General features: G+C 39.1%; 1 protein-coding gene across 1 annotated transcript; it reads left to right on the forward strand.

Annotated features, from left to right (window-relative positions):
* The first annotated feature begins 8,783 nt into the window (after positions 1–8,783).
* LOC111903914 (pentatricopeptide repeat-containing protein At1g20230) lies at positions 8,784–11,376 on the forward strand. The gene has a single exon (XM_023899683.3). The coding sequence runs from the start codon at positions 8,833–8,835 to the stop codon at positions 11,104–11,106; it is 2,274 nt and encodes a 757-aa protein (XP_023755451.1). The 5' UTR covers positions 8,784–8,832; the 3' UTR covers positions 11,107–11,376.
* The last annotated feature ends 323 nt before the right edge of the window (positions 11,377–11,699 follow it).

An 11,699-nucleotide genomic window follows, 5' to 3' on the forward strand; every position in this document is an offset into this window, starting at 1 on the left:
GACCAGAGATCATCCCGTATCTCAGATAGTGGGTAATGTCTCTGAAAAGGTCCTGACCCGATCTCAACTAAAGGCGAAGTAAACATCTCTATTCTCAAAAGTTGAGTTCTGCATGTATAATTCTTTCGTATCAAAAGTTCAACCGAAGACAGTAAATACTGCTCTTGATCATTCTGACTGGGTTCAAGCTATGCAAGATGAACTCAACGAGTTCGAAAGAAACAAGGTATGGCGCCTCATTCTAACTCCTAAAGATGCCTCAGTTGTTGGTCTCAAATGGGTATTCAGAAACAAAATGGACAAGGAAGGCAATGTGATTCGAAACAAAGCTCGTCTCATGGTGAAAGGATACTGCCAGGAAGAAGGGATTGATTATGAGGAAACTTTTGCTCCGGTAGCAAGGTTGGAATCCGTTCGAATATTTCTGGCCTATGTTGCACACAAGAACTTCGAGGTCTACCAAATGGACGTGAAATGCGCCTTTCTGAATGGAGAACTTGAAGAAACGGTTTACGTGGAGCAACCTCCGGGTTTTGTTAATGAAAAGCTCCCCAATCACTGTTATATTCTGGACAAAGCGGTTTACGGTCTAAAACAAGCACCTACGGCATGGTATGAAATGCTAACCAAATTTTTAAAGATGTCAAAATTCAAACAAGGTTCGGTTGACCCAACCTTCTTTTGTAAGAAGGAAGGTAACCACCTTATGATTGTATCCTCAAAGTAGCCGGTGCTGCAGCCTGCACCGGTTTGGCAGCGAGTAACGAGCAGTTGGCCTTCAAATGGCCAACCTGATCACAGTGGTAACATAACTTTGTACTTTGTATCGGAGTGGCCTGGCGACAATCCTTCGCATAGTGCCCCTCCTTTCCACACCTGTGGCACCCACTACTGGCTCGACAAATCCCGAAATGAACCCTGTCGCACTTCCCACAAGGGCGGCTCTACTGACTCTCAAACCTCAAATCAGCGGTCTTAGACCGCTTCGGCGCCGGCTGCGACTGTGTCGGGGCCGACTGCTGCTCCCTCGGCTACAGCTCAATCTCTAACTCCCGCCGGCTGGCGACCTCCTGCAACTCCATAAGAGTATCACATCGTTGGGTAGATACAAACTGTCGGATATCGGTCTTGAGCATACTCAAATAACAGGTCATCTGAGACTGCATGGAAGCAAACTCTGGGCAGAACATCGCCCGCTCAGTGAATATACAGGTGATCTCCGTCACCGACTCCCCATTTTGTCTCAAACTCAAAAACTCCTGTGCCAAACGTTCCCGCTCAACCCGCGGAATGTAATGGGCGCGGAACATATCCCTGAACTGATCCCAAGTAACAGCATCTCTTTGATCATCAGTGTATGCCCCAGTCGCAAGTCTCCACCAGTCTTTGGCCCCAGACCTAAGCAGGTTCAAAGCACACCTGAACTTCTGGTCAGCAGGACACGAGCGGGTGAAGAAACACCCCTCCACATCTGAAATCCATCTCATAGCTTTGATGGGATCCTGCGTCCCATCAAAAGTATAGGGCTTCTTGTTATCGAAGTCCCTGTACTGAAAACCCCTACCAACTCCTCCCCCTGCTGCAGATATAGCTGAAGCAGTTGGTGCGGTGGCTGTCTCTGCAAGGGCTGTGTAGCACTCATCAAAATACTCCATCATGGCGGTCTTAATCGACCCGAACATTTCCGGAAATTCAACCCAGAACAACACAACAACCTCATCGTGCAGGATCTCTCGGATCCTGTCATCCATCTCATCTGGCCTCATTTGGCCGATAGTCTCGGGCGCTGTCATCTCCCCCTGTCCGCCCTCTCCGGATCCTGACCCTGATCCCGAACCGGATCCAGTCACAAAGCGCCTGGTCGTCACCATTCTGAAACATAACACAAGGTGTCAGATAACTTATACGAATACTCGGGACCAACCCCCGACAAAACACTACGGGTTGTGACTTCCTTGTGACGCGTATGGGTCCTGTGCTTTCAGTAGTACGAGCCCATACTACCTTCCACACCTACCCATATTTTTCCCAAGTATCATCACAATGCCCTAACAATACACATAATCATATCAAGCACTCATGCCCCACTCCTAAAGGAAGGCTAAATGCCTCGAAGTCGGCGGACTTATCCCAAACAACCTATTCACCCACAAAACTTCCACCAACCCTGCATCACTAGTGTATGCTAGCCATACATAACGTTGGACCCTATAGACTTTCGAATATTCAATCCTACCCTAAGCTCCCAATCAAACAAGAACAGAACATAAGGCTAAATCAAACATTCTCAGGCTATAAGATCTTAATTATGTATATCCGTGATGCCCACACTAGATAACTACAGTAATTATGTCAATTTCATATAAAGGAAACATTAGGCTAGCAGGCATCATGTATCAGGCAATTCTACCATGCAATTTCTGAAGATCCCTAGCCGAGTACTAGCATGTTGTTCTAACATATCACATAATCAAATAATTGTATGGTATTTTGGGGTCTACTTACTGGCTCCGGCTGATCGTACACCATGTATCCTCCTTTACTTATTTTGAAAACCATTTAAAACCATTTTGAAATCTTCCCTTGATGTACCTGAAACAATAAACTGAAACTGTAAGCCCGAAAGCTTAGTGAGCTACCCCCAAATACCGATACACATACAATCCACATAACCATGTCACGATAACATATCATCACAACTGAACAGAACAACACATAACAGGTCCACAGCCCTACATACTGTAATACCCACGAGCCCACAATACGAGTCTCCCTTAGCCTATAACTGGAATGCTCCCGAGCCCACAGTACGAGTCTCCCTTAGCCTGTAACTGGAATGCTCCTAGGGTTTGTTGGCTACCGCACAAAGCAATACAACCTCAACCCATCCCATATAACAAACACATAAATCATAAGAATTGAGCATGCAATAATCACATAACATCACAGGTAGTCCTACAGACCTACCTAACAGGCATAACCACTAGCATGCGACACTAAATCATACTCAACATCTATCACAGTTCAAGGTAACATATCAAATGGGCCGGCCTTGGTTCCCTAGACCCCTTAGTATAGTGAGGATAACTCACCTCGTAGATGTCAGCTCGATAGATAAATCACAACTCTCCGATCACTCGCCAAAGACTCCACCACCCATTTCCATAGTACGAACATGCTCATAAGTCTTCATCCTCACAGAGTACTCCATAACCCAACTAGTTAACCCTGGTCAAAGTCAAAGTCCTCAATGAAGGTCAACAGTCCATGTTGACCTTAACACGTCGAGTACCCTCGGCTACTCGCCGAGTTCCTTGAAGTCCTTACCCACTCGCCGAGTCACTGGGGTGACTCGTCGAGTTTTTACGATTCTTGATTGAGACCCTAAGGCCACCGTCGAGTTTCCTGCTAGCAACACGTCGATACACACGCATTCCTAACTTGGGGAAAACTCATCCGACTCCCTGAGTTGTTCATACAACTCATCGAGTCTATGGCAATCTTCATCGGACTCGCCGAGTTGTTCATCCAACTCGTCGAGTTCACGGCTATCTTCATATGACTCGCCGAGTCAACCTTGCGACTCGTCGAGTTCCTTCAGTCCTTAAGCCATACAAACTCATTTAAGCCATGTAATGGCTCCAAATTACAGATCCAAGCTTCCAGGGCATGCCTTTCACGTAAAGTTGCAAACTTTACGTGCATGCATGGCTAAAAAGGTTCTTAATGCCAAATCTAAGCTCTTGATGGGGTTTCATGCACAAGGGGGGTCTCATGCACGACCAAGACAGGAACTTTATGATTCTAGAACTTGGGAAGGGTCCATATCTGAAGTTACAACTTCAGATCTAGCTCATGTCTTGCAATATCACCTTATTCAAACCATAAAAACCCTAGATCTCCACCGTATGAGGTCTAGAAGGAAAAGAGATAAAGATTTTGACTTGATACCTTCAATGGATGCTAACCGAGGTAGATCTCGGATTTCCACTTCTTCCTTGCTCCTATCCTCTTGTTCCCCTAGTTCTTCCTCCTACAAAGCCTCCCTTCCAAGCTTACAATGCACAAGAATGACACAACACACGGGTTAGGGTTTCTATGAGCTCTCAAGGACTGCAAGGAGGCCAAATGAGGCTTATGCCTCCTTAAATAGAGTGCAGAACCCCGGGATTTAGGGTTTCATCTGTCAGCTCCTACTCGTCGAGTCCCTTTAGGGACTCGGCGAGTAGATCACTAATTTTGCGATCCCGCCTCGACGCTACTCGACGAGTAGGGAAACCTTTATTCATCGAGTAGGGCTTAAAACTAAAGAAATTCTTAATTAATTTAATACCTGGGAATCGGAGCGTTACAATATTTGTCAGTGTAAATCTAAATATTCTATTTTAGACTTCTTGACCTCCAAAATCCTCTAAGTTTCTAGCAATAAAGTTTTGCACCTTTCAACATCACTACTAGCAGAAATAAGCAAATCATTAGCATATGTAATGGCTTTATCAAACTCAAATAACGTCGAATTATATGCACTAGAAGGAATATTAAAGGATTGAAAAAGAGAACGTACCTGCATTTCCCTGTGACATTCACCTAATCCTCTTCCTCCAAGCTTGCGAACATGACTCCATGTTTCAGGTTTCACATCTCCTCATCATCTGATCCTCACGACCAAATTTGATATGTCCCCTCCTCATCATCTATTCTCTTTGCAACCAAAGACATTCCCTTAGTCTTTGCTCTCACTTCCTCAAGCCTTTCCACATAGTAGGCTCCGTCCTTTACTCTACTCTTCTTCTCATCTTGCTTTCTCAACATGAAATGACTTTCCATGTGATTCGCTCTATTGCAATAATGGCAATCAAATCTAGAATCTCCTTTGATCTTCTTTTCTATCTTTGCTTCCTCAATCTTCACTTCCTTCTTCTCTACTCTCTTCTCATCATTCACATTCTTCCCAGAAAAACTTCCTTTCATCTCATTCATTTTTTACTTTGGATTAAATGGATTTTTGAAGAATTTCTTCACTCAATTGTTCGAATAAAAATTTGGAGCTTCGTTAACAGAATTGATGATCAAACCTTTATCTTCCGAGCCTTCGTTCTCAACAGTCTCTTTCTCAGTTTCTTTGCTATCAACCTTCAACAATAGTGTCAACGGACCACCCAAACCACTTCTTCTTTCCTCAACAATCTCATTCACTTCATTTTAATGTGTCTTCAACACATTATAGAGATCATTGAGAGAATAGCAGTCGAAGCTTTGTTGACTTTTTATCATTAAGCGGACATTGCACCATTCCTTGCGAAGCCCCTTGATGAAAGTAAAATTGAACTCCATTGTTGACCTTATGACTCCATATTTGCAGCATTTGTAGATTAGTTCATTCAGACGATCATAATACAACTCAATAGATTCTCATTCTTTCTACTTGAATTCTCCAAACTCTAACAGACACTGCTTAACTGAGCTTATCTTTGTCTTCTCATTGCTTGGTACTTCTCCTTCAACGTGTCCCAAATTTCCTTTGATGTCTTGCAACTACGCACATATATCTAAGCTACTGGTGGAAGAGCACCACGGAGTTCAAACAAGCATCGTTTCTCGTTTTTCTGCAATTTCTGTTTGTTGAGCAACATCTGGATTGGTAGTAGAAGTTCCAACAGTTTATAACATAGTTGGAGACAAAACATCATCACCACTGCATTTCCAAAGATCTTCATCAATTCCATTCAGATAGTCTTCCATTCGATCAGCCCATTGATCATAGAATTCTGGAATCAACATAGGAATTTTTGTGGATGAACCTAAAAGATGAAAGTATGAAGTCATGGTGTTCATGTTAAAATTCTCCATTGTTATATGGAAGAAATTTAAGAAAAGCTTCAAAGGTTGAGATTTGATGGTTGAAACTTCCAAAAATCAAAGACCGAAAACTCGATTTAACAAACAAAACGCAGAATCAAATCAAAATAGATGATCTATGATGATTTTCAGAATCAAAAGAGTGGAATATTTTGAATCTAGAACGAGACTCAAAAACTTTTGAAACTTAAGAAAATCAGATCAAAGCTGAATGAATCCTGCTCTGATACCAAATGTAGTTGTTATTAATCGAGTATATGAAACGAGATCAGAGTTTAGGAGGAATTATGAACATGCGATATAAATATGATCTGATTGGCTCAATTATACTTTTACAAGATACAGAGAAAAATAGTGAGTATAAGTCGAAGACTCCAAGAACTACTCTAACTCTAGTATCCATCCCATATTTATAGGGATAACAAAAGCGTACAAAAAATATGATAAACTTAAACATTACAGCTTCGAAACTAACAATGTCATTATACAAAACATACAAACTAGCTTCGACACTAACTTAGATAGACTTCGATACCTCACAACTACATTCGACTTCAACAACGACGCCTTTAATGGCGATGCTAGCTTTAGCGACAATACCAGGTGTACCCGGTATGATGTTGCCGCTAACGCTATAAGGAGTTGTCAATTATATCCTTACTCAAAAAGTACACCACATTAGCTCTAGTATATATTTAGAGCACTTTAAGAAATATTCACCGCTCCATATAACCACTTTTATATAAATAAAATTTAAGGAGAGAGAAAAAAAAAAGAGAAAAAGGAGAAAGAAATTACGGTGGTCCATGACTCAAGTCACTTAAATCTCCATCATAACTCAACTACAAAGTCTCCGTCATAAGGTTTTTATTCTTACGAACTACGAAGGGATGTTGTTTACTTAAGGTGGAATTACCACCAAGTTATTACTCTATAACCATACCGTAAAACCTAAAGTGGCGTCGCTATAGGGCCGTCTCAAGTATATTTGGGGCCTGGGGTGTAAACGCAATACAAGCCTCTTAATTTGAGTTTAATTTAGGGCTAAACACATAAAATGCTCTAAAGTTTGGCCGAAATCGGTTTTAAGCAACACGCTTATTTTGTTATAAAAAATCACTCTTGTTTACGTCAACAAAAATAAATAAATAAATAAACTCACCAAAGTTTAACATATTTTGCTTGATGATATTTTATAAAAACAAAATAAATAGTAATGCTTGAACCAAATTTTGATCAAACTGATTTGTTTTTAGTTTAAAATTAAAATTTCTATCGATAGGATTTAGTTAACAAGAAGACAAAATATTAATCTACCCTAATAATTAATTAATTAATCTATTCTAATAAATGAGAATGATTTTGCCAAATGTCATTCTCTCATGCAATTAGCCACATGTCATTTTATTATAATTTTGAAATATATTTATTTTCCACTTGTCAATTACTTCAATTTTCATTTACAAATATATCATTAATTTAGTTTCCATAAATTAAACCTACCATAATGACTATTAATTTCAAATTTTAGATATTAAAATTAAATTAAATTTACAGTTTAAACATTTGTGTTTAACATTTTGTTATAATTAATTCGTTTAGTACACAGCTCTGATAACTAAATATATAATTTTAATTTTTGCATTTTTTTTTCTCATAATTTTCATTTATTTCAAATTTCAAATTCAAATAAACTTTTTAATCGTTCATACTTAACATTTTGTTTTAATCAACCCGTATAATATACGGGTTTCACAACTGATTTTATTTATATAACAAAAGATTTATAGAGAAAATGAATTTCTAAGTAATTTAACTTTTAAATTTTTGATAAAATAGAAAACAATACAAAGCTTGGAATCATGAGAGCGTTGAGGGGAATAAAGTGGGCAGCTGCACAAGGCCCAATTTTTTTATTATATATTTTTATTTAAAAATCAAAACTTATAATAACGATAAATGTCATTTTTCTTTGATTCGTTTTGGGTCTTTGAATATATTCAATTCCTTAGGACCGGCATGTTTGGAATCGAACATTGTATCCCTTTTGGGAAATTAAAAAATCCAACCAATAATTCTAAATGAGATTTCAATTATCAAATCTAGGGGTGTGTAATAAACCGCACCGCATAACACGTTTTAAAACAATCGTGGTGCGGTTTGCGGTTTGTAATCTTGTTAAACCGCAATATTTGGTGTGGTTTATGGTTTATGATTACAAAATTACGGTTTAAAACGCACTATATATATATATATATATATATATATATATATATATATATATATATATACACACACACACACACACAAACATTTTTACAGATATAACGTTTATTAATTCAATTCATCCTAAATTAGTAGCATTATCTTAAGTTTTTAAAATGTAATCAATATTTCTTTAAATTTAATTAATCCAAAATTTAATGCAATAATCATATTTTTTTTTTCACAAATCCATTTCAACTAACTTTCAGTAACCATTGTTTTATGTTCATTACGTTTTCTTAACTTATATATATTGATAGTAGTTAAAGACCATAATTCTATGACCACCAAACTTTTTAATTACCACTTAGTGAGCCATTAGTGACCATAAGGTTAGTATTGTCATTAAATTTAAAGTAAATAATTAGTCAAACCGCAAATAAATCGCATAAACCGTCTGCAAGAAACCGCACTGCATAATGTTGTTTTGCAGGTTCGCGATGCGATTTACGGTTTCTAAATAACTCAAACCTCATATGCGGTGCCGATTGCGGTTTTGGCTCTAAACCACACCAACCTCACCGAGTACACTTCATATCAAAGACTAAATTTACATGTAACGGGATAAAGCTATACATGGAAAAAAAAAATTGTCACATTGGTGCTGGAGTGATTCGAACACGGGTTAACTAGGGGACTTGACCAATAAAAGCCGGTTAAAGATGCTTCAAGGAGCTTGGAGGGTGAAAAGCAAATACAGCAACAACAATGTCAAGGCAAGCTCTTCGAGTCTTCGATACTCATCACCCCACCACCATTCTCAACTCCCTTCATACAACTACAACTTCTCTTTCACAAACACGCCAAGCTCATGCCCAGCTCCTCCGAACTGGTCTTTTTCTCGACACCCATTTCACCACAAAGCTCCTCTCTCTCTACGCCAATCATCTCCGCTTCTCAGACGCCAACCTCCTCATTAACTCCATCGAAAACCCAGATGTCTTCTCATTCTCCACCCTCATTCACACTTACTCCAAGCTCGGTCGTTTCAGTGATACCATTATGTTATTCTCTCGCATGCTATCTCATGGGGTATTGCCTGATACCCGTGTCATTCCTTCTGTCGTTAAAGCTTGTAGCGGGTCAAACAATTTGACAGGTGGGAAACAGGTTCATGGGTTTTGTATAACTTCTGGGCTTTGTCAAGATCCGTTTGTTCAGTCTTCTCTGATTCATTTCTACGTAAGATGTTCTCAACTGAAATATGCACACAAACTGTTTGACGTAATGACTCAACCTGATGTTGTCTCGTGTAGTGCTTTGGTTTCCGGTTATGCTCGACAAGGATACGTGAATGAAGCCAAGATCGTGTTTGGTAAGATGGAGGAGCTAGGAATTGAGCCGAATCCAGTTTCATGGAATGGAATGGTGGCAGGGTTTAATCAGAGTGGACATTATTTAGAAGCGGTGATTATGTTTCAGAAGATGCACTCGTTTGGTTTCAAACCAGATGGAACAACCATATCTAGTGTTCTTCCTGCTGTTAGCGACCTGGAATACTCTTTAGTAGGAGTTCAAATCCACGGGTATGCAATCAAACACGGTTTTGAATCCGATAACTGCATTGTCAGTGCTTTGATCGACATGTATGGGAAATGTCACTCCACCATGGAGATGTCACAGGTGTTCGATGAAATGCCTGAGAGAGATGTTGGTGCTTGTAACGCTTTAATTTCAGGGTTTGCTAGAAACGGGTTAACCGATGAAGCACTCAAAGCGTTCAACAAATTACATGATCAAGAATTGGAATTAAACGTGGTGTCATGGACTTCAATCATATCTTGTTGCTCACAACATGGAAAAGACATTGAAGCCCTTAATCTATTCAGACAAATGCAAGATTCCGGAGTAAAACCGAATTATGTCACAATCCCTTGTTTACTTCCCGCATGTGGAAACATTGCAGCATTAAGTCACGGGAAATCCGCACATGGGTTCTCACTTAAAACCGGGATTTCAAATAATGTTTATGTAGGAACTGCTTTAATTGACATGTATGCTAACTGTGGAAGAATCAAATTAGCGCGTGTTTTTTTCGATCGAATGTCTGTTCGCAATATCGCATGTTGGAACGCAATAATGGGTGGGTATGCAATGCACGGGAACGCTACCCAAGTTCTTGAAATATTCAAATTAATGGAAAAAAGTGATCAAAAACCCGACTCTATTACTTTCACTTCTTTACTATCGGCGTGTAGTCATAGCGGTTTCACTTCACAAGGTCTACATTACTTTGACCGAATGACAAAAGATTATGAAATTAAACCGAGAATCGAGCATTACGCATGTTTGGTCACGCTTTTAGGGCGTGCGGGGAAAATACAAGACGCGTATTCGATAATTACAAAAATGCCATTTGAGCCCGATGGTTGTGTATGGGGAGCTTTACTTAGTTCTTGTAGAGTGCATCATGATATGGAAATCGGTAAATTGGCTGCTGAAAAATTATTCGAATTGGAACCGAATAATCCCGGGAATTATGTTTTGTTATCGAATATTTACGCGTGTAAAGGGTTATGGAAAGAGGTTGATAAAGTTAGGGATTTGATGAAATCAAAGGGAATGAGAAAGAATCCAGGGTGTAGTTGGATTGAGATAAAGAACAAGGTTCATATGCTTTTAGCAGGGGATCAATCACATCCTCAGATGATTCAAATTTTAGAAAAAATGGAGAATTTGGGTATGGAAATGAAGAAATTAGGGTGTTTTCCTGTTACTTCGTTTGTATTGCAAGATGTTGAAGATCAAGAAAAGGAGCATATTTTGTGTGGACATAGTGAAAAATTGGCTGTGGTTCTTGGGATTTTGAATACTTCACGAGGTTCTAGTCTTCAAGTGATTAAAAACCTTAGGATTTGTGGGGATTGTCATGTTTTTATTAAATTTATATCGAGGTTTGAAGAACGGGAGATATTTGTTAGGGACACGAATCGGTTTCATCATTTTAAAGATGGATTGTGTTCATGTGGAGATTATTGGTGAAACATGCATTGTACTGTCTTTGTCATGAATTGGACTGTGACTAATGTCAATGGAAGAACCGACCCAAAAAGATGGAACAAGGTGGACATGGACTCGGTCTTGATCTCTTATCTGTACAAAAAACATGAATGCCCTCATTATCCTTGTCATCGAAAATAGCCGAAAAAAGCTTTTTCGTGTCATATCCATTGAAACAAATGTAGCGTTACACTCATGGCTGGTAAAAGATATAAGGATCAAGTTATATGCAATATCTTTGATATTCTTGCATCACTTTCCTATTCTTATTTGAAGATAAAAGTAAATTAGGCAGCTTAAGGAAAGTATTTTCTCCATTACGCAATAGTTACTTTATCACCCTAATTTTAAGCGTATATAACCTCCTAGCATCATGTTATCTTCTCATTTCCTTCTTGGGTCTCCTTTTGTCCTTGCATCATCCCTCCCTTTTTCATTGATCAACGTCAGTCACAATGTATTTATGATTGCCACAATCGACATTTTATGACTGCAACATCATTATTTATACTACTTTCATCCTACTCTCATTCCTTTTTTTTACTTGGTAACTTTCAGATTTATGCATCATAGAT

This window comes from Lactuca sativa, chromosome 2, assembly GCF_002870075.4.
Source record: "Lactuca sativa cultivar Salinas chromosome 2, Lsat_Salinas_v11, whole genome shotgun sequence".
NCBI classification, from domain to species: domain Eukaryota; kingdom Viridiplantae; phylum Streptophyta; class Magnoliopsida; order Asterales; family Asteraceae; genus Lactuca; species Lactuca sativa.